Source organism: Anopheles arabiensis, chromosome 2 (assembly GCF_016920715.1).
Source record: "Anopheles arabiensis isolate DONGOLA chromosome 2, AaraD3, whole genome shotgun sequence".
Lineage (NCBI taxonomy): Eukaryota > Metazoa > Arthropoda > Insecta > Diptera > Culicidae > Anopheles > Anopheles arabiensis.
The window spans coordinates 59139405-59163227 of NC_053517.1; the positions used below are offsets into that span (position 1 = coordinate 59139405).

At 41.6% G+C, this 23823-nt stretch overlaps 1 protein-coding gene and 1 pseudogene across 1 annotated transcript in view; one reads left to right on the plus strand and one right to left on the minus strand.

Moving 5' to 3' along the window:
* LOC120897635 (dopamine receptor 1-like) overlaps nt 1-23823 on the plus strand; it is a 196815-nt gene that overhangs the window by 107679 nt on the left and 65313 nt on the right. Inside the window, exon 2 of the mRNA XM_040302646.1 lies at nt 13531-13922. Coding sequence (XP_040158580.1) covers nt 13795-13922 — 128 coding nt within the window. The 5' untranslated portion in view covers nt 13531-13794. The remainder of the gene's footprint in view (nt 1-13530; nt 13923-23823) is intronic.
* Nucleotides 3047-4241, minus strand: LOC120897632 (annotated as a pseudogene).

Genomic DNA, 23823 nt, shown 5'->3' on the forward strand with positions numbered 1-23823 from the left:
TTGCAACACTTCTGTTTCATTGCCTTCAGGATTGTAGTGTTTAAACCAGGTTCGAAGCTTACTTCACTGGCCCATCGTTTGATGGTTCTTTTGGTTGGTAAGCACAACACTTTTGATCTTTGGACCATTTGATACGTACGAGGGCCACTCAAATACAGCGATACTGCAAACCTTTTCATTTGCTTGCTAAACCGCCGCGCTCTCTTTATTTTAACTGAGTTTTGCAAGCTGTCATACATTACTACATTTTGCTTCAGCCGCTGTAGTAGGTAATCATCAAGCCTTATTCGTTTTCGGCATCGTTTAAGGTCTTGGTTCAATATTCTAATTTTGCGTTTACTTTTCTCCATAGAACATAACCGTCTCTTGTTGCTTCTTTCTAAGGTTCGCAGCTTATTTTTTAGTGTCTTAATGGTGATCAGGAGTTGTTGAATTCTATTTTCGGCAGTTTGACTGCAATTATCCATCATATGTTTTATTTCTTCATCTTTTCTATTGTACGTTTCGATGACTACACTAAGTTCCTGTTCAACGTTTGCGATACTTGCACAGTCATAATCAGAACTCACGACGCGTTCTACGGTTGTCTACGGTTCTACGGTAGACAACTTTTGAAGCTCATTTTGTTGGAAGTGTCGGTGGTTGAACCACCGACAAACCGACATGACACTTCGAACAAAATGAGCTTCAAAAGTTGTCTCCTTATTTCAAATGAAAATACGTTAAACACTAGCGCCATCTTTATAATGATTCGCTTACTATTCTGCATTGACACATACGAGAAACAGCCATACGTTTTGAAATCACAGTTAACTGTTTGAATCTTCTCGCTGATTGTATACAAAAATTTCGTGCATCTCTTAACAACTGTACCACCGACAACCGTTATTGATATTATTGTTTTTAATATTACTTATTGCTTTTTTCGAGATTGATAACATAAAACAACCAACATAAAACAGATAAATCATTCGTAATCGGTGTTTGCGATAGAAGTCAAAAAGAGTAAAAAAAATCAATCGAAAATGTTCATAGATATTGTCAAACACTCAGAGGATTTTATGATGTTTTAACTTTATATTTTTTATAAATTAATTTTTGTTGGTAGATGGAAATTCCCGGCATGTATTCTTAAAATAAAAAAAAACTAATAACAACATAACAAAACACATTAGTAACATTTATAGCGGTAAACACATTCGCCCCGCCTTTCGATTTCTCTTGAAGGTTTTAATGCTTATTTTGGAAGCTTGTTGAGCTTTAGTTTTTTTTTAGAAATCCCTGTATGAACGTATTGAATATTTTATCAATCAATAACATGAAACATGACTGACATAAACCATCGTCAAAAAGATCATAATTGATGTAGCGCTTCAGCCTTGTTTAAACCCTCTTTGTTTTTGCTAAAAAATTTGGAAAATTTTTGATTGAAAGCTACAAAGCAAAGCACTCCAATATCGAACAGTTTCTTGTTGGGTAAATTCAAGAAATTTGAGGTCGCTAGTTGCTTCAGCTTGATAAATTGGTATGCATCATCCTTTCTGGTTTCGATGTTTCTTTCTTGCACTAAATTGTGGACACATTTCTTATGAGGCAACCTACGGGCTGCTGCTCCAACTACATATAACAGTCCGTTGAGTTCTCTAGTCGTTATTTCCAGTGGTTTCGATGTATCCAATGGAGGAAGAATTATTTTGAGGTATGTGGAGTATTTTTTTTTCAGAAACGTTTGTTTGTTTGAAGTCCTGGTAAGTAACCAAATTAGATGTGTTGTCTGGTTCACAATTTACGCCGTGACATGATTTAAAGCTAGCTTCAATAGCTGCGTATTTGAAAGCGGTGCCAAATTGCAGTGCGTCAGGGGAATCATTGCTTCCGCATTTTCGTCGGATATCAGAAAACAAATTTTCCAAAAAATCTTGACATAACGGGTTGGTACATAAATAATCTGCATGAAAAACATCTTGTAGATGATCCCAGAGGAGCTTGAGGCAGTTTATATCGCTCAAAAATCCTCAAATATAATTTGGCTTTCGTTGTACGGCGGTTAGATGTTTTGATTCTTCTTTTGCCTGTAAAAGACTTGCGTTAGTGCGTTAGAACATGGTTTTGAATAAATTTATGTACAATACCTTTGTACGATCAAAGCAGGATTTTTTTTGTGTAAAACATCTTGTTCAATATTGATTTGGCATCGTTCAGAAAAGCCCAGTGTTGAGAGCCTTCTAACAAAGCTCCTTTCAATGGCTATGGAAATATTTGATAAGAGTTAACTTTTGAATTATGTAGCTGTTACATAATTACTATACCTTAGCTAAACAAATCTTGCTTTTACTATTAAATACATTAAATAGTTTGTCATGCATTTCAATAAACTTGGCACTTTGCAAAGCTCGGGTTGGAAGCTCACTTGTGCGGACATAATATCGAATTCCTGTAGCTACGGATTGACTGAGTGTTCTAGTAGCTAGGGAGACATTCATGGGTGAAAATGGAGGAACTTTTATGTGTTTTTCGGTCAATTTCGGTACGAGTCTTGGATTGGAAAAGGAATCAATTTCGTAGAGTTCCTCAATATCCGAAAAACTAGCTATATTGTTGTTGAACACTGCATTGTGTTTTTTAATCATGTTTCGTGTACTTTTAGTTAAATGGGGGAGGATCCCACCAAATAAATATTGGAATGCCATCAACTAAGAAAAAAGGCTTCTCAATGGTAGCTCCTGCTTCTTTGGCCATTTTGATATTTGTGGCATATTGATCCATTGTCAAATCCAAAGGATTTAATCCAGCTTCCCTAATTGCACGAACGGTATTCTTAATTATCTTCAATTGATTGCAGCTTCCTAACGTATTATGGGTGATGAAATATCCTAAGCCCTATTAACAAAAAACAATTTAGGATATTTTAAAATCTGATGCATATAATATATGAATATGGTAAAATTTGATTATTTTAAAGACGTAACCGATGGCAATACCAGTTTGGGATTTCTCAAAAATCCGAGAATCATTCTTTAAACTAAGAGGGATTCTTAAAAAAACAAACTCATACCTGCTTAAACGGTTTAAACATGCCACGCACCATGACGGTTACGGCTTCTGTTGCCAATATCGAAGACCTATTGTGCTCGTTTCGTTTCTTCAAGTCATCAGCCGGAAAGCCATTAAATTTGTCCGCTTTTGCACAGTAGCTCAAGGCAGCTTTAATTTTCATACCGTCTATAGCAAGTACGACATTTTTTTTCAATCTCACTTAAATTGCAACACTTCTGTTTCATTGCCTTCAGGATTGTAGTGTTTAAACCAGGTTCGAAGCTTACTTCACTGGCCCATCGTTTGATGGTTCTTTTGGTTGGTAAGCACAACACTTTTGATCTTTGGACCATTTGATACGTACGAGGGCCACTCAAATACAGCGATACTGCAAACCTTTTCATTTGCTTGCTAAACCGCCGCGCTCTCTTTATTTTAACTGAGTTTTGCAAGCTGTCATACATTACTACATTTTGCTTCAGCCGCTGTAGTAGGTAATCATCAAGCCTTATTCGTTTTCGGCATCGTTTAAGGTCTTGGTTCAATATTCTAATTTTGCGTTTACTTTTCTCCATAGAACATAACCGTCTCTTGTTGCTTCTTTCTAAGGTTCGCAGCTTATTTTTTAGTGTCTTAATGGTGATCAGGAGTTGTTGAATTCTATTTTCGGCAGTTTGACTGCAATTATCCATCATATGTTTTATTTCTTCATCTTTTCTATTGTACGTTTCGATGACTACACTAAGTTCCTGTTCAACGTTTGCGATACTTGCACAGTCATAATCAGAACTCACGACGCGTTCTACGGTAGATTCAGCCCTCACCAGATGGTCTCCTCTAGCATGTCCTGTTTTAAATGCCATCATCATGTCATTTCCCTTATCGATTGTAGTGACAATTTCGGTTGTGCTCGAAGGTCTATAGATTATGCTTTCAGAGGGCATCGATTCACATTCTCCAAATATTTCCATTTCCTTGTACTGGAGATCTCTTAGCACGAATTCGACAGATGGGATTGCAACCATGTTGAGCCTATTAAAATTGATTTTAGTCTGGTTAACGTGTAGAGTTATTTATTATATTTACCCTTTATCAGTTCTTTTTGCATCTACCAGCGCATCGTACGTGAAATGATCAGAACATAATCTTTTATTTTGCAATGCTTGATATCCTCCTTTTATATATATCTCCTCCAATTCTTCAGACTGGCAATATTTTATCCATTTCTCACATCTTTCCTTTTGGTTCGGAAACGCATAGAAAGATTTACCCTTTTTTTTTGCATAATTATTCGAACAAAAACTTGCTTCACACTTCCTTCCCATTTTGTACGTTAAAAAGCTGTTTACATCTAAGCAGTGGTTGCTAAGATCGCGGGGAATAGAGCTCATTTTGACAGAAGTGTTCGCCCTATGGGAAAATGACAGTTACTGCGAGTGGGACACTTTTGTAACACCAGTGTCACGTCGGTTTGTCGGTGGTTGAACCCCGTAACCGTTTAAATAGACTTAGAGCGACAACGTTTTCTGCGACAATTTCGCTATCGTTTTTGATGAATTGCATTAATAAATTTGACACCGAGTAGATCAAAGTTGCTCAGTTTAGCCAGTCAACCTGCTTGTTTTTTGTTAAAAAACAATAAAAAAAAGTTGAATTGTGCTCAATTTTATTTTTCTTTTAGTTTGGCATTAATCTGGCTGGTAAATAAACTGGATAATTTGATGCTATTTGGTGCAGCAGAACTATTGCGCGAGGCAAGTAGCTCTGTTTGCAAAATTGGGCTACTTTCTGTCACACTGCTTCTAGACGACTTACAAAATCTTCCGCGACATTTTTTTGCGAGCTCTTTGTTCTAAAACACCTTCTCAGTTTTAGAACTAAATCAGAGGCAACCGTGATTGTCGCGGGTTTGTGAATTTTTCACAGAAAGGCAACGCTCGCGGCATCCTTGCATGTGCACTGCTTACGAGAGTTCATACATAAACGATTGGATCAGCAAACTGAGTCTGGCAATATCTGTAGGATGCGGGATCATTTAACCAGCTAGCAGAACCGACTACTGCTTCTAATCATATGCACATGGTTAATAAAACACCACTCGCCCGCGCCACGTATGTTCTAAGTCTATCGCGATAATAAGATACCAAATAATCACGACAAACTGATTGACCAGGAGTTGGTTACCAAAATATCACCAATCAGATCAGACGTCACAACGGCCATGTGCGTCTTACCCCTGATCATCGCACATGTGTACGTGAACCGAAATGAATTTCATTTCAATCACGAGTGCTGGTGATAGAACCAGTGACATTTCGAAATTGATCACAGACAAACAAAGTCACGTCAAAGTGACCGACCAAGAGGTGGTTGCTGAAATGTCACCAATCTGGTCACACGTCACAACGACTATGTTCATCTTGCGTCTGATGATTATGCTTATGCGGGCATTAAGCTAAGCTTGTCAGTCAGAGTATCGCGTTGGACTCAAGAATTGACATGTCGTGTTCAGCATATCATGACGCACTTTTATTGACTATCAACAATGAGCATCAAGCTACCACGGATATGTTCATTGTTTTCGCTGGTGAAAATCTCGTGATACTCATGACATTTTGCAGGACTGCTCACTGCCTTCATTTTTGTAGAAATTTTGTAGCGTCTTTCCCGTGTACTCTCCTCCATTGTCCGACCGTATGGCTTTCGGAACCATGCCAAACTGGGTTTTGCAAAAGGCTACAAAATTCCGTATAAGTCTCTCCGCGTCGGACTTATTTTTCATGATATACACAAACGCCATCCTCGAATAATCATCGATAAACGTGATAAAATAGCGATTACCACTCGGTGTATGCGGAAAGGGACCACACACGTTAGTGTGTACAATATCTAAAATATTTTCACTTCTTTTGTCTAGCCACTTAAATGACGATCGCGCCATTTTTCCTTCCAAGCAATTCACACACACACTCTTAACACCGCACTCCTTCAGGTTAGAGTTCCCATTGAAAAGTTGCTGAATTATTTGTGTGTCGCGATGCCCGAGCCTTCTATGCCATAAATGTAGACAAGCATTTTCTTTTCTAGCGGTTGTACTCACCAAAGCATCCCGCCGCTGCTCAGCTTGTACAAATTTCCGCATCTCTCCGCCACGGCGATCACTCTGTCCCGAAGCTTTATTTCACATGTATTCACATGAAACACCACATGCATGGCTTTTTTCACCAAACTGCTTACAGATATTGATATTGAAACTCTCTTAGCCGCGTTCGAGAGGAAGATGCTCAGAAGGATACTTGGCCCCGTATGTGTGGAAGGACAATGGAGGAGCCGCTATAATGACGAGCTATACGAGATGTACTGTTTCCTCATTGTCGTACAGCGTATAAAGCTCGCCAGGCTCCGGTGGGCTGGCCATGTTATACGCATGGAAACGGACGACCCAGCCCGTAAAGTCTTTTTAGGCCGTCCACAAGGACAGAGGAGGCGTGGTAGGCCCAAATTGAGGTGGCTATATAGGTAATGATAAGATGAAACTTGTCGAAACACATTGCAAGAAAAGGATAGCAATATAATGATGAGTTGTAATACGCCATCTATTGATCAAACCAATGAAGCTGTGGAGCTTTCATTTTTTTCTATGGATATTCAATTTTCCAGTCGTTTAAGCTTAATCTGTGGCGCTTGGGAAGTCCTATACATTTTTCATGTTCGATGTCGTGTTCTATTGCTGCTAGAGCGCCGGGTTACATTATCTGTCAAATTGCATATAAAATTTTATCAGCGCGTTCGACTTCATGAAGTGCAGACACGGGCCTTAGTTGTCTCTGTTGAAGTTCTGGTTCTGGTTGCTAGTGATTTCCATATAGAGTTTAATACATTAAGTGATTTGGGAAATGGTAATATGACTTTTTGGTCAGTATTACGAAAAAATCTGTGATTTTCGGTAGGATAAATGAAAAATCGGTAGATTTAGGGGGCTCATCTGTGAATCGGTAGGCATATCAAAAATCGGTAGGAATACAGATAAATCGGTATTTCTGGCCACTCTGATCGGTTCTGCCGCTTCGCTGTGAGCGACTTTCGCCGAATTACCGCTCTAACTTTTGCTTTGTGCTTGAGCACGGTCCAACAAACGACAATTTCGCTTCATGTGGCCAGCCTTAACACAACGGTAACACACTAATCTTGTATTACTTTCTTGCTCAGACCTTTTGTATTTGCTCGCCGATACACGAAATACTTTGTTCTCTTTTTTTGTTAAATGTTTTCTTTATTTCTTTTCTTTTTCAAGATTTGAATGAGTACAGTTTTCGCAAGACAATAATTTTGTTTTTCAACGCTGTCTTCTATTTGCTCTATAGGCAGTTGAATTTTGGAGAATACGATGATGAATTTGGTTGATTGATTGATAACTTTAAGTAAAAAAACTAACCTAATTAACCTATACCTACAGTATCGGACAGAATGATAGGACCCTAGTTTTTTCAACGCAGCATGCACCCGTTGGGACAGATTTATGTGTGGTTTATATGTGTGTGTGTGTGTGTGTGTGTGTGTGTGTGTGTGTGTGTGTGTGTGTGTGTGTGTGTGTGTGTGTGTGTGTGTGTGTGTGTGTGTGTGTGTGTGTGTGTGTGTGTGTGTGTGTGTGTGTGTGTGTGTGTTTGAATGTGTATTGGTGTGTTTGTTTGTTTCACAAGTATGTCGTTGCGGATAAATTTGTTAGTAGTTTTTTTGTGTTTTGGGTTAGGTTTTTTTTGTAATTAGCAGGACCACCGTCCTCGCGAGCAGTGATCCCTATTCAAAAATGCAATAACCTCAGTTCTTGATCTTATTGCCGTCGCCCACGATGACATTTATCATGCGTTGACGCATCGGCATCACCAGATTCTGGATCGTTTCAGGTGGAATTTTGCTCCACACCTCTTGCATGTGATCGAAGAGGTGATCCAGATCTTCCGGTATGTTTTTACCCAGCCTCTTCTTGAATATTGCCCAGAGGTTCTCAATGGGATTGAGATCCGGGCTAAGGGCAGGCCACTTCATTGTTTTGACATTGTTGTCAGCAAGCCAAGTTTGGACAGTCCCGGAAGTATGCTTAGAATCGTTGTCTTGCATAAACATCCAAGACCGAGGAAGGTTTTTTCTAGCGTGTGATAGTAAATGAGTATCAAGAATATCTCGATACCCAAACCGATTTAAATTACCGTGGATTCGAACCAACGGACCCATCCCATAGTAGGAGAAGCGTCCCCACACCATGAGACTACCACCGCCATGCTTGAAAGTTTTGAAGCAGTACTTCGGATCAAGAGCACAATTAATAGGGCGCCGAACCAACCAGCGTCCGTCCGAACCCTGTCGATTGAATTTCGACTCGTCTGACCACAAAACCCTGCGCCAATCCTCCTCATCGAAGAACATGTGCTCAATTGCAAATAACACCCGTGCGTTTTTATGCGCAGGTGTTAAATTGGGCACTTTGACTGGCACTCGCGCGAGTAGCCCGGCACTGACCAATCTTCGCTGAACTGTTCTCGGCGTCACCGCCAATTTCAGTCTGCCTCGGATCTCTGGTGCCGAGCTAAACGGATGTTTCTTCGATATGTTAACAATCTTACGGTCTCCCTCCGCCGTGGTCTTCCGAAGACGTCCGGGTGACTTACGCGTTTCGGTTGTCTGAAGCGCGTTCGCCACAAAAGTGCGCGATCGTTCCATCACGAACTCGATCGTTCTGCATTTAATGCCAGCAGCCGCCATTCGCTTAATGATATGGCGCTGATAATCGGTACAATGTTTACTTCGACCCATTGTAATAAAAATTGCTTGCTTAGACCGTAAAGAACACACTGGTTAAAAACTTGGACACGACTGATGCCGTGCACTGCCTGCGTTCTGCTTTTATACGCGATGAATCACATCGTTGTCGAGCAGCAAAAAAGCGTATTGATAAAAACTATCAATGAGTAAGCGAGTGAGCATCTACCCATTCAAAACCAGAACAGAATACTGCTGCGCTCATGAAACAAAACGCTCATTGAAAAGAACACCTGCGCGCTTGCTCAATGCACACACAAAGTTTCCCATGTGCACACAACGTTCAACGCAGAGATGCACGCAGGCCTTTCAATGGCGTGCACTGGCGAAACACCTGTGAGGGAATGCCGAGTTCCTTGCTATTGTGCGCGTTTCCATTTCGCACCGGTGTCGCATTCACATTCATGAAACAGCACACCTGCGTTCTCGTCCGAGGAACAAGCGCTGCTGTCGATGCAAACTTTAGCTTTTATCAAAGTGTGAACACACGCTGTTTAACATGATAACACACATAAACAGAATGCTTTCAACGCAATATGAAACCATGTCAATCTAACGTTTCTTCAGACAAAAACCCGCGCACTCGAACACACACACACACACACACACACACACACACACACACACACACACACACACACACACACACACACACACACACACACACACACACATACACACACACACACACACACACACACACACACACACACACACACACACACACACACAAACACAAGTAACGTGGTAAAACAAGTGGTTCTAACAAAGGGGGCCTTCACGATTCTAGTTAGTTTTTTGTATGGAGTTTGACAGTTGGAGGCTGAAATCATGTAAACAATCCATACAAAACCACACAAAAAACTAGCTTGCGATTTTCAGTCTAGAAAATTTTAGCCTAAAAGCTAGAATTAGATTCGAGTACCTGCTCGAAAACACAGGTTTGTTTATATTTATCCCAAGGTGCATTAAAGAAATCAGGTGATCGAATCTGGAATCAAAGTGTATGTAGTCCAGGTGGTCTCATAGCATTTTTTTATAATCAAATTTGAATATCACTTTTTGACAGAACGAGTGCAAACTTTTGCTCCAACGAGCTTTCTGGAGGCTTGACGAATACTCAAAACACTCTTAAAATCTGTATGCATAAGCAGAAGCGATAAAAATCAGTCTTCTAAATTCATACACCTTGGGATAAGCCCACCTGTATATTATACTCAATTAGATAGCTGCTCGAAAACTGCTATACAATGCAAACAGCTGACAGGCTGAAATTTCAGCCTACGAGTTTCAAACGGAAAAGGCCCCAAAGATGGTGTTTTTTGTTATTAAATTTTGAACATCACCTGGTGTCACCTATTTTAACCATATGACCTGTTGGTCTAAGGAGTGTGACCTTTAAACTTTAATTTCCTATCCTAAACGTATTGGAAAATGATATATATACATTTCTGTGCTCTATTTTTGAGTTCTAATATGGTTCGACCTTTGACTGCAATGGCAGTGTCATCCACAAAAAGAAATAGATTGCAGAAATGTGGGAGAGATGGTAGGTCCGAAAGATAAATAGTGAATAGAATGGGAGCCAAGATGCTCCCTTGGGGGACTCCAGCTGGGACGCTGGTAATACCAGAGGTTTGTTTCCCTAAGGTGACTCGGAAAGTCTTTTGCGATAGATAGCTCTGAACAGTTTTGACAATGTAAGATGGAAGCCTCATGTTGACCAATTTATAGAGCAGAATTTGTTCTCTTGTGAACCACTACACGCGCGTTCACGTCGCTTCTCTCCTTCAGCAAGTAATTTGCTCTTCACCAACTCTAATGTGAGATTATTGGCGGAAACTTGTTCTAATGCCGTCGTTAAAGGATCGTACGATTCCGGCAAAGAACACAATAACTTGGCTACCTGCCATTTTTTCGGTATTGGCTCTCCCAAATCTGCTATCTGCTGGACGATATTGGAAAACGTCTGTAGGTGGTTTTCCATGTCGCCTCCTTCCGCTAATTCCAGGCGCGTAAGCCGCTTTAGCAGGAACACCTCCGACCCCGCCCCGTGGTACTCTTTCAACGCAGTCCACGCATCCTTTGCCGTTGCCGCGTTTCGCTCTAAACTCACTTGGTTATCATCAACACACAAACCGATTGTCGCATGAACACGCGAATCTTTTAGGCTCCACGCAGGCGTCACTGGCTCTGGTTTTTGTTCACTTATTGTGCACCATAGCTCATCGCGTTCGAGGAGCATTTGCATTTTAAACTTCCATGTTTGGTAGTTTTGGTTCGTCAACCTTTGCACAATAAATCGCTGGGAGTATGCCATTTCGCTTGGGCCTATAACCTGTTAGCAGAATCGCAATGAAATAACGCAGCACAATTGAGGGGTAGCGTTCAGAACGCAGAGAGAGAGTTTATTAAACGTAGCAACTTACTTTATACCCTACCTCCTGTCACTTGACATTATATTCATATATTAATTCAGGTAGCATCACGCTAAACAGTGGTAAACCATTATTCCACATTTGTAACTGTGTTAGTATCAAAACTGTGTAGAAACCAAAACGCGCTCTCGCATCCTTGTGTTTCACACCATGTTAAAAATATCCTGCTCTTTGATTGTAGGAGAATCTGTGTAATCTTTTGACAGCTGCAATGAAAATTATATATAGTTTGTTATTTAAACTTAATTTTAGGATCCCTGAGCATGCTTTAAGGGCTCTTAGTGATTTATAAACAGTAAAAACAAGTGTTAATTTGCTAAAAACCTGTAAAACTGTTGGCGAATCTATTTTTGACAGTGGATGGGGAAATATTCGCCATCAAACAATCGTTCCGTGGAAAGTTACTGTAACACGTTGGTTCGTACGCGACGGGTAGTTCAACAATGCTATGGCTTAGACATCACTCTCTAGGCATATTTTTTATTACCAACACAAGGGGTGGAGTTTTCGGACGTTACTGAATGTCCTCGAGGTTTTTCAGGTGGAGGACAAACACAATAGAATTAGTTACACATTTCACTTAGTTTTTGTAAAGTCAAGACTTGACCGACAAGAGACTTAACAGCACAACTTCACTACTGCACGTACTGTGCGTAACTGTGATTCTAACTGTCTGTGTCTGATTTCATCTTGTTTCTTTATTTATATGGTAAATTTCTCTCCAATTGGATTTTGCGTTTACTTTCGTTTTCTGTTTTATGTCAGTTATGCTGAGGGTTAGGTTTTTCGGTTAACATATGGTTGCAATTATTCTGTAAGGTCAGTTCTGTGTTCTGGCGCTTACGCGGTGTTTTGTTTCCTACGTTTACGGTTAACGGTTCGGTTTGTACACACGCGGGTACGGTGTCTCCTATTTCCTTATTTATGAACTGTGGGTTATTATTATGCAACGCTATGATTTTACACTTTACGCACTTTAAGTGCTTTGTGCTGAATAATGTTTTTCACACCTACGGGGTTGTGTGGCTTGTGTGTTTTTCAAGTGTTTTTTGGATAAGCGCTTGTGGCTTGTGTGTTTAAGTGTTTTTTTGGCTAAGCGTTTTTCTGCTGACTTACAATTCCTGGCGTAAGGTTATTTATGTGGTTTGGATTGTGTTAAGTGGTTGAAAGTTGACCTTTTTGTGTGTTGTGTTGTGTTGACAATTTGTGTTTCTTATTTGTAATGAGAAATGTGTGTGAACTGATAATAAACAGTATAGCATGTGCCTGTGCATGCTACATTACCTATTTGAAGTGAAAACAAATTGCCTATATTTTGGCGCCATTGTGTGTCCGGATTCTTAGTAGTAGTCCATTTCGATCTTTTAGAACAGGAGTCTCCAAACTACGACCGGCGTGCTTGACAGCCTTTAATGCGGCTCGCGATGACATTAAAAGTAGATTAAATCGTGCATAAATTAGCTAAAGGTAACATCAAAACGACCCTCAAGAACGATATTTGTGAAGCAATGCTTCCCGCTAAGTGAAAAGTTTGAAGACCCCTGCTTTAGAGTGAGCACTATTAATTTTTTTCCTGAATTAACCAATTTACATGTCCAGTATGACATGACATAGTTGGGTCCATGTTTCCATGACCAAACCATATCATACTTTCAGTGTGGATTCTGCGTGGTTGAAATATTCAAAAATTACTATTATCATGTATTTAAGAGCAGTTTCCATGATACCCCCAGTGTCCATTATTACAGGATTATTAGACAATGGAAAGTTCTGTCATCCTCGATTGGTATTTTTCTGTCAAACTCAGACTTGGACATAAAAAAACCTGCCGTACTTGTAATAAGACGCGATAATTTTTCCGTCAGTTTCCACATTTTCACCCATTTTTTGATTTCTTGAGTCTTATCACAAGCAATGTATATCTCTGTATATGAAATGTATATCTCTCACGTTGTTTTTATTAAACACCAATAGTAAATTTAAAAATTTCTATCGACTTTGACAGAAAAATCCTCTCCAGAGCAAATTGGAAATGAGCATGACAAATTCCGTTTCCAAGACCAGTAGTTATCTGTCAATTGTGATACGACAAAAACATACCAAACGAAGGTGACAGTACTTTTCATCGTCAAATAAGCCTATTACCTACCGTTCTTTAGTACATATACTGTGACATATATGACAATAGCACAACGTTTAAAGCTTATACTAATATATTTATTGTAATATTTAATTTCAGTTAAATCTTTCATGCATAAAACCGACGAACATCAAAGTGAATCTGTTTGGGATAAAATAATGCAAAAATAATGATTTAACAAAAAAATCAAATAACAAAAATTCATATGCTATGTAGTTATTACTATTTTTACTTTCTTCGTAACTTACATTACTTGAGATTTTGACTGTTAATGTTGATGACCCCTAGTTGTGAATTCACATTTCCATACGAACGTGAAATATGAAAGTGAAAGATCATTTGAATTAATGGAAGCATCGGAAAATGTATAAGCCACCACTCATTATGGATTCTTATAATTTTGTGTCGCCGGAAGGAGACTACAATGTTTCCGACGTAAACAATCGATCAGCTACCATATTTGCCATCAATCCGGATTTTATTGCGCAATGGTATGTATTGCAAATATATTCTATATATGTAATTATATAATTATATTATGCTCCCATGAACGCTGCCGTTGATAAGTCATCCACTAACTCCAGATGGATTGCTTTTACCCAAAATCAAACGAAGTCTGCCATGTAGCTCTTCTGCGCCGCTGCCTGTATTTTCAGAATTAAGTTATATATCAAAACTTAACATCATCATCATCCAAACAGTTGACAGTTAAAATATCTACCCTTATAGCAAACCAGACATACCTTGTACTTCTATTATTACACGCTACTTTTAATACTGTTCACACACATTTTTCAAAACTTGAACAGCGACTCTGCACTAACGATAGACCTTGGCATATTATTGTAAATTAGGGATTCAATTTTTCCAAAAAGACAGAATCCCTGGCCACCGATGTTTCATAGTTATGAATTCTTGGATCTTTACTTCTTGTAAAATGGCTATGGATGTCAAAACCTCTAACCACTCTTAATCTTTAATAATGAAGCAAGTATCCATTTAGTACTTTATAGATAAATATAATCGTTTTGATAATTATTCGCTGTTTGACAGACATGCAGACGTACGTTTGACAGACGTGATTGTGACGTATGATTTTAGTTTTTTGAATCTTTCGGAGATCATTTGTGTTGTTGCTTTTATTTCCGGGTGCTATATATTGTGTAGTTTTTTCTATCATTCGTCTTTTGAGGGGCAGAGGAACGAATGGCCTGATATTGCGGTAGATATGTAGCAGAAAATTACCATTTTTGTTCCGGGTATGTGAAACTCTTTCAGTGTTAGTGTTGTGTTTGCAAGTGCATTTTTTAAATAATGCAGTGTTTCAGTTAGTGTTGGGTAAAATAGCACAATTAAGTGTGCTGTGCGTACACGCACGCACATCTCAGTGTGCGGTGCACATTCCGCACTGTGCGCGCTCTCCGCACTGTGCGCGCACTCTGCACTGTGCGCGCCCTCCGCACTGTGCGCGCCCTCCGCATTGTGCGCGCATAGTATCATGCAAATTTACTAAAAGTTCTTTGAGATACTTTTTGTAAGCAACAGTTTTTCTTGGTTCACTAAATGTGACATTATTATTATTCTCAGCTTGTATATTCTGGCAATATGATTGATTATTTGTTTCATTTTCCATCTTCTTTGATTTCATGCTACGTTTTCTTTTCTTTGCATTATTTAGCTCAGTTGCATGAATGTCTTTACAATTCATCTTATTATTTCTGTCTCCGCTATCTAGCAGTTTTATAACCTGTTTTTGGTTTCTCGATCGTACTTATGCTACTAACATCATTGACGATTATCGTTTGTTTACACTTTTCGTTTTTATTCTGATTATGTATATGTTCTTCATGATCTTCATTAGTTAACTCTTTATTTTTTTAAATTATTATTTCTGAGTAGTTAATTGATCTTTTTATTCCATAAATTGTTTGATCTTTCATAGGTTCATGAGATTTAGTATCATAACAGGTTGGCTGATAAGTCCCCGGTCTAACAAAGAAAAACACATTTTTTTGTCAAAATTCGTTTTTATTATTCAACATAGTTCCCTTCAAGAGCGATACAACGATTATAACGACCTTCCAATTGTTTGATACTGTTGCATAGTACCACGCATAACGCAGTAACATTGCAAGACTCGATCAGAGTACACATTGAGTGAATAAAGATGATTCCATTCTGAACTAAGGAATAAAGCAGATGTGTTTTTCTCAAGATATATTCCCTGCGACATATCAGATACCATTTTGGTAGTACTCCTTCGGTTTTGCCTTTGCCTCAGTTTCGGCGACCACCTCTTCATTGCAGCCAATTTTTTTCCCTGCGAGCATCCTTTTGAGGTCTGAGAACAAGAAAAAGTCGCTGGGGTCCAGATCTGGAGAATACGGTGGGTGGGGAAGCAATTCGAAGCCCAATTCATGAATTTTTGCCATCGTTCTCAATGACTTGTGGCACGGTGCGTTGACTTGGTGGAACAACAAAATAACAAAAGTTGCTTGACAAAAGACACTCTGTCTCACAAACTAATTGACATAAAGACGTCAAATTTTGACACAAATCATTTGAAGGTTGGTACTATATAAAAATAATATGCATTTAATACTAGTGGCGCCATCTATGTGTCAGACCGGGGACTTATCAGCCAACCTGTTAGCTAGTTCTGCTGTTCAAATCTATATAATCTTGTTCAAGTTGCACTTGATTGTTCTTTTGATCAATGATTATATATTCTTTATCATTTTGATTGTAAATGTGATTTTTATACCGTTGATTAGTATCATTATTGTTTTGTGTTAGTGGGAGTCGAGCCACTGTGTTTTTTATATCTTCTGAGAACTGATCATTTGCTTGAGCGCAGCAATTTGCTCTTCTCGGATCGCGTTGCTCTAAAATATTTGTGCTAGTTTATTTCCTATTTTGGATACTGTACCCGGTTGCTTCGCTAGGATGTCTATTTTGAACATTTCCTACATTTTTCTTTCTCCAGTTACTGTTTTGTGGATCCTGAGGTCTCCAGTTATTATTGCTTTGCTGAGATTGAGACCTCCAGTTGTTGGTATTTGATCGATGCTCATACTTAATCAGATTATTTGCCTGAAGTTGGAATGAGCTATTATGTCGGGTTTCCTGACTACTTTGTTTGTTATCGAAATTCATTTTTTTGGGAATTTTTATTTATATTGTAAATATTGACAATTGCCTTGATTGCAGCGTCTAAGGTAGGAATCATACCTGACAAAACTATTGCCCGATAGAGCTCGTTTTTTAAACCTTTTCCAAAACCTTTCATTGCTATTGTTGGATTTTGATTTTGAAGATAGGCAGAACATACCCGCAAGTTAGGCAATGAAGTAATAACGCTCAAGCATAGGCAACACGCATTACATGTATTTTCCCTTTAGACAGAAATCCCATTCAAACAGTTCAAACAGAATCCAGTTGGAATAGTGCCAACGCAACAAGAATTTAACAAGAAAGTGTATGTATCGCTAACGGAGCACGTAGGCTCCTGTTAAGAACACCCCAGAAATTATCAATAAATCGAGTTAGAATTCCAGTGTAATTAACTGGTTCTACCTCCAAATTTTTGTGACCTTTGCTCTTTTTGGTAAATTTGATTCTCATCAAGACCCCTGTGGTAAAATCCGTTGTTAGATAGGCGGAAGTTTGCATTGGGGTGCCAGCCTTTGTCAAGGCTTTTGCTTGGGAGGACTGCTCCCCTTTCTTAATACAGTCCACGAGACAGAGTAGGCCGTAGAAACCTACATTTTGGTCCTTCGAACCGGATAACGCAACCAGGTGCGTTCATCACCAGGAGACAACCAACCAGGGTTGGTCTCATCTTCGGCAATCGGACGGATTGCATCTTGGGCAACAAGGGTTGCCACTTCGGCGGACAACCGGGCGGGTTGTTCCCATCTTTGACTGACAACCGGGCGGGTTGGTCCCATCCTCGACGGACACCCAGGCGGGTAGGTCCCATCTTCGCCAATCGGACGGATTGCAGCTTCGGTGGACAACCGGGTGGGTTGGTCCCATCTTCGACGGACAACCGGGCGGGTTGGTCCCATCTTCGACGGACAACCGGGCGAGTTGGTCCCACTTCAAGTGCAACAAAGATAACAACGATCATCGTCAGCACACGTGGAGATTAGACTTGCCCAATGTCTATCTCATGTGCACCTCTTGTGGACAGTGGCGGATTTAACGGTGCACGGACTGAGCGGCCGCGGGGGGCCCCGTCAATGTAGGGGTCTCGTGTAAGGAAGTCCAGCATATAAAACAATGTGTACAGTAGTCTCAGCAAGAGCTTCTGTGCTAGTTAGGGGCCCAATGGATGAAAGGACTCATAAACTATACCACGCAAACAATGAGACCCCAAATTTTGAGTGATTCAGGCCGAGGGGTATGAGGAAGCTTGAGGAAGCACGGAGAAACGCGCTGCGATGAGAGTTCGCATTCTGTTTTACACGCGCGCTTCACTAACACCAATACAAATACCGTGCTTTGACGAGCCGTCTGTGAATGTGTGTGTGTGTCTTCTTTCAGCGAGCTCAACTTGGAGCTGCTCGTCACATCGTGTTGTCTCGCTTACACTACAGCATCGAACCATCGCTCCGTATGTCCCCCCCTCCTACGCGTACAACACCACCAGTACAGCGCGACCACGCAAACAATGAGACCCCAAATTTTGAGTGATACAGGCCGAGGGGTATGAGGAAGCTTAAGGAAGCAAGGAGAAACGCGCTGCGATGAGAGTTCGCATTCTGTTTTACACGCGCGCTTCACTAACACCAATACAAATACCGTGCTTTGACGAGCCGTCTGTGAATGTGTGTGTGTCTTCTTTCAGCGAGCTCAACTTGGAGCTGCTCGTCACATCGTGTTGTCTCGCTTACACTACAGCATCGAACCATCGCTCCGTATGTCCCCCCCTCCTACGCGTACAAAACCACCAGTACAGCGCGACGCTTTGACGGAGATGGTTGTGCGCGTTTTGTTCTCCCGCGCGCAGTGTTTGTGCGTTGATGCGCATTTCGTTATAAGTCTCGTGCGCCGGTGTGTTTTGGCGAAGTGTGCAGTGAATAAACAGTGTGCACAGACACACATGCAGTGCGTGGATCGACAGGTAAGAATTTGCTGAACAGAGGCAACGCAGATTGTCGACAAGTTTCCCGCAGCCTGGCTCGACCCGGTATGACGTCATTCGTGAGTATGAAGGATTCTAAATGTGTACTTTAGTGTGTACTTTATTTTTCAATAAAGTGTTTAATGTAATAAAAAATGACAGTTTTTGTGTTTAGTTTTAGAATAAGTGCATGAAAGAAAGAGAAAAACGAAAGAAACAACTATCTTTACATGTGTTGGTAGCATGGCTCGAAAGAACACAAACACATTGAGAACTGCAGAGCGCACCGTGCGTTACGGGTGGGGAGGGGGAGGGCTCGCGCGAGGGTGTAACTCATTCGTCGAAGGGGCACTGTATTTCGACAGCGTCACTCAAATCACTCAAAAAATACACTCATTTTGCCGGACGGGTAGGGGCCCAGTACAGGGATTCTGACCCCCCCCCCCGCCAGCAAACCATTGAAGTGTGTTTGATTCAAAACCTAATGCAACAATATGCCCCCCCCCCCTCCATGTTCTAAGACATCATGAAGCGCACTAATGACTCGGATGCAGTAAAATTTCACCATCTCAACAAAGCGCTGCAAGGGAAAGCAGCTGGCATCCTGAACACGTCCATTCTGAATGGCAACAACTTCCAGGCGGCTTGGGACGTCTTGGAGAGGCGTTTTGAGAATCCTCGGCTGATTGTCGACAAGCACATTTCAGGATTGCTTCAGCTGAAGCATGCACCCCGAGAATCTGCAAAGGACCTGCGGAAGCTAGCGGAAACGTGCAAGAGTCATGTGGATGGTTTAGTGTTTATGAAGTAGACTATTGACAGTACCAGCAACCTCATCATCACGCATCTGCTCAGCTCATGTATGGACGCTGACACAAGGAAGGCATGGGAGAGTTGGTTGGATGGAGAGTTTCCGGATCTCTTCAAAACTCTCGACTTCATCAATCGGCAATGTGAGGTGCTCGAAAGCTGCACGCCAGAGACGAATCAATCACGGAAATCAACAAGCACCAAAGCCTTCACCTCCACCACAACTGCCAATCCATCATGTGTTCTGTGCCAGCAGCATCATACTCTTCAGAACTGTCCAACCTTAATCGCAATGTCCGTATTGCAGAGGAAGAGCAAAGTACAGTCATTGAAACGCTGTTTCAATTGTCTCAGCGTTGGACACCCGGTTTCGCAGTGCCGATCAAAATGAACGTGCCGTATCTGCAAGAAACGTCATCATCATCTACTTCATGGGGAGCAGCTTCCAGCAGCACCATCTTTTCAGCCTCCAGACGCCGCTGCAACATCTCATCAGCATCCAGTCGATGCAGCTCAACCAACATTCATCGGGGCATCAATGACTTCATTGACGACAGCAGTGCCATCCACAGTGCTATTGTCAACAGTAGTGCTCAACATCACAGATCGAGCCGGAGTTAGCCATCCAGCAAGTGCTCTCTTGGATAGCGGAGCTCAATCCAACTTCATCATCGGCAGGATGGCACAGTTCCTGGAATTGCCGCGGAAGCTGATCAATCTTCCACTATCAGGCATTGGTGGCAGTACAAGATCGAATGTGCGACATTCCATCAAAACCACCATCCAGCTGTCAGCAGACATACCAACTCAACAGATTGACGTCAGCCACTGGAAGATACCGGAAACCTGCATCTTGACTGATCCATCCTTCAATCGGCCAGGAACCATTGACATCATCTTGGGAGCAACACACTTCTACGAGATCCTGAGGACCGGACGACTCTCGCTGGGTGACAGTTTGCCAACCCTTCAGGAAACTGAATTTGGTTGGGTAGTCAGTGGCAGTGCTACCATCACCGAACCCATGTCACCGGTAAAGTGTGCGGTGGCAACACACACGAACGAGTTGGACAATCTGATGAAGCAGTTCTTCGCCATCGAAGACCTGAGCAACACACCGAGTTGGAGCATCGAGGAACGAGCCTGTGAGGATCATTACACGGCAACCACCACACGAGAAGAGGACGGCAGGTACATGGTTCAGCTTCCACGCAAGCCAGAGATGATTGGCAAGCTTGGCGATTCAAGGACTATCGCATTTCGATGGTTCTTAGCACTAGAACGTCGACTTCAACGGGAACCCGACACCCAACGTGCCTATGTGGTCTTCATGGATGAGTACCTTCGCTTAGGTCATATGAGCAGGGTGGCAGCTTCTTCAAAGAACGATGAATCGTTTTATCTACCACATCATCCGGTCTTCAAGACCGACAGCACCACGACGAAGTGTCGAGTGGTGTTTGACGCATCGAGTAAATCTTCAACGGGTGTGTCTTTGACACACTAATGGTCGGGCCGACCATTCAACAAGATGCCACTTCTATTTTGCTGCGGTTCCGTACTCAACCAATCGCGCTTACCGCTGACGTCACAAAAATATACCGGCAGGTTTGGATCTATCCAAAGGACTGGTCACTGCAACGCAACATTTGGCGGAGTTCACCCAACGATCCGATTCAGGAGTACGAGCTCAACACGGTAACATATGGGACAGCATCCGCTCCATTCCTGGCAGTGGGCTCGTTGCAACAAATCGTAGCAGACCATGGAGGAGAGTTTCCAGCCGCCGCAGAACGTTCCTGTGATTTCTTCGTAGATGACTTCGTTTCCGGCGGGTAATCATCTGAAGCGGCGCAGATGCTGCAGCTGCAAACTGAGCAACTTTACGCAAGTGCAGGATTCGAGTTGCGGAAGTGGGCGTCCAGCGACCCGTCAGTACTCCAGAACGTGAACCAGGAGAAGTTAGCATCCATCCCTTATGCTACCAGTGGATCGAAGGGACTTCTCGCCACCCTCGGTTTGATTTGGGACCCAGCATCTGACACGTTGCAGTTCAAAATCAACACCCCATACGTGATTGGGGCAATCACCAAGAGAAAGGTGCTATCGTGCATCGCTAGGATCTATGATCCTTTGGGCATCGTCGATCCCGTAAAAGCCAAGGCCAAGCAGTTCCTCCAACGCATCTGGACCCTGCAAACGGAGCAGCAACAGCCCTGGGGATGGGATGACGAGTTGCCACATCATCTACAAGGAGAATGGATCAACTTCCACAATCAGTGATACATTTACAAAATCTACACATTCCTCGTGTAGCCATCCGGCCAGATTCGACATCAACCCAGTCCCATTTTTTCTGCGATGCATCGGAAAAGGGATATGGCGCATGCTGCTACATCAGATGCCGAGATGACAACGGAAACATCACGATGCAACTGTACGCGTCGAAAACTAAGGTGACACCGATAAATAGCAAACACTCCATTGCTCGACTGGAAATGTGCGCTGCACAATTGGCCAGCTTGCTATATGATCGGGTCAGATTAGCGGTCAAGCTCTCGTCTCCTGCAACCTTCTGGACGGATTCAATGACCGTAGTTCATTGGTTACGAGCATCGCCAAATTGCTGGAAACCATTCGTCGCCAATTGCGTCTCCCAAGTGCAATACCTGACCCAAGGAAGTGTTTGGCGACACATCCCCGGAGTCGACAATCCAGCGGACTTAGCATCGCGTGGTTGCTTGAGCAAGGACCTTCTAGACAACCCGCTATGGTGGCAGGGTTCTTCCTGGATTCATCTACCCGAGGACCAGTGGCCTGAATCACCAGTACCATCATCATGTGAAGCAGCAGTAGCAGAGCAGCAAGCCACCACAGTAGCTTGTCCAACTACAGAAAAACCACCACATCGCATCGTTACGCTATACTCGTCATTCTCCAAGCTTCGAAGGATTGCGGCATATTGGGTGCAATACTTCAACAGACGCTTCAAGCGTCGACAGTACGCGGGTATTGGACTTACAACCCAAGATCTACGGGAGGCTGAGGAAGTATTGTGTCGGCTGGCACAACAGGATGAATTTGAGCAGGAAATAAAGGCTCCTCAACATAACATGCCGATACCTTCATCATCGAAGCTGAAATGGCTGCATCCGCAGCTAGGAGCAAACGGCATCATTCGCGTTGGAAGACGTCTGTCCAATGCACCTCTACTAGAAGACACCAAGCATCCTACCTTGGTTCCCAACAACCATCACCTGGCTGAGATGACGGAGGACCCATCAGACGCAACAGCCCTTATTCCAGGCCATTTTTTTGTTGGGTCATATCTGCAGCAGGTTCCAGACGCCGAGACGACGATCGTTCCTGAAAACAGACTCACTCACTGGCGCCTAATACAACAGCTAAAACGCCACTTTTGGAGAAGATGGCTTCCTTTAGCATTTCTAACGCAACTAGCATTGCCTTAGCTTCGTCATCTCTACCGCTGAATGTCGGTATGGCACTGGTTGCCATTTGTATAATATCCAAAGAGTTCATTTTGTTATTAGTTTTCCTGGCGTTCTAAAATTCGAATTTTCAATGATATTTTATTTTCTAGATTTATTATTCAGTCTTCTAATCTTTTTAAAACAATTTCTTGTCATTAATATTGTTTCCCTATTTGATGTATAATCTGTATTGCAGTCATATGGCAATCAAGTTGTTTGAAAGAGTCATATCTCGAATTAATCTTAACTTTTGCCTGTTACGCAATCCATCTAGTTGGATTATTTACAACAATTTGTCAAAAAAAGATATGTTAACTAATTATTTCATTGTTGGCAAGAGATAATTTGATTCTAGTTGTTGATAATTCTCGTTTCTTTTATGTTTATTTTGCAATTTCGCATATTTAATACAGCGCAAATTCTAAAGTCTGACTTGCTTTTTTAAGTCGTTTGAGGTTGTGTTTACAGTACCTTCTTGAAATACATAACATGTATTTGTTTTGGTTGCTGTTGACGATGCTGCTCGCTGAACATGTTTCGGCGCTTGGTGTATACTCGGTGCTTGATGTAAGCTCGGAGCTTGGAGTGTTTTCTTACGATGTCATCAGTCGATGTCGCTTGGGGTTACTTCTGTCTATTCTCGCCTGCCAATCTAGATTGGGCAGTAAGCTCGCCTTGGTATTTTGTCTTCCACGTTGGGAATTATTTTTCCATAAAATCAGTCCGTGGTTTTTCCATCCACTCTATTGTCTTTTATTTTAGACTCGTATCACTTGCAATAAGAAATGTTTTCATTGTCAAAACGGAAACTATTTAGTCAGCTGTAATTTGTTCATTGCATCTTGTTTTGCTTGTATTTTCACTATTCTGAAAAGTACTTTTACGACTTTTTGGGTGAGTATGATTGAAAGCAATATTAGCACAATGTTCAGTTTTATTTCTTGGCTTTCGTGTTGCTCTGAG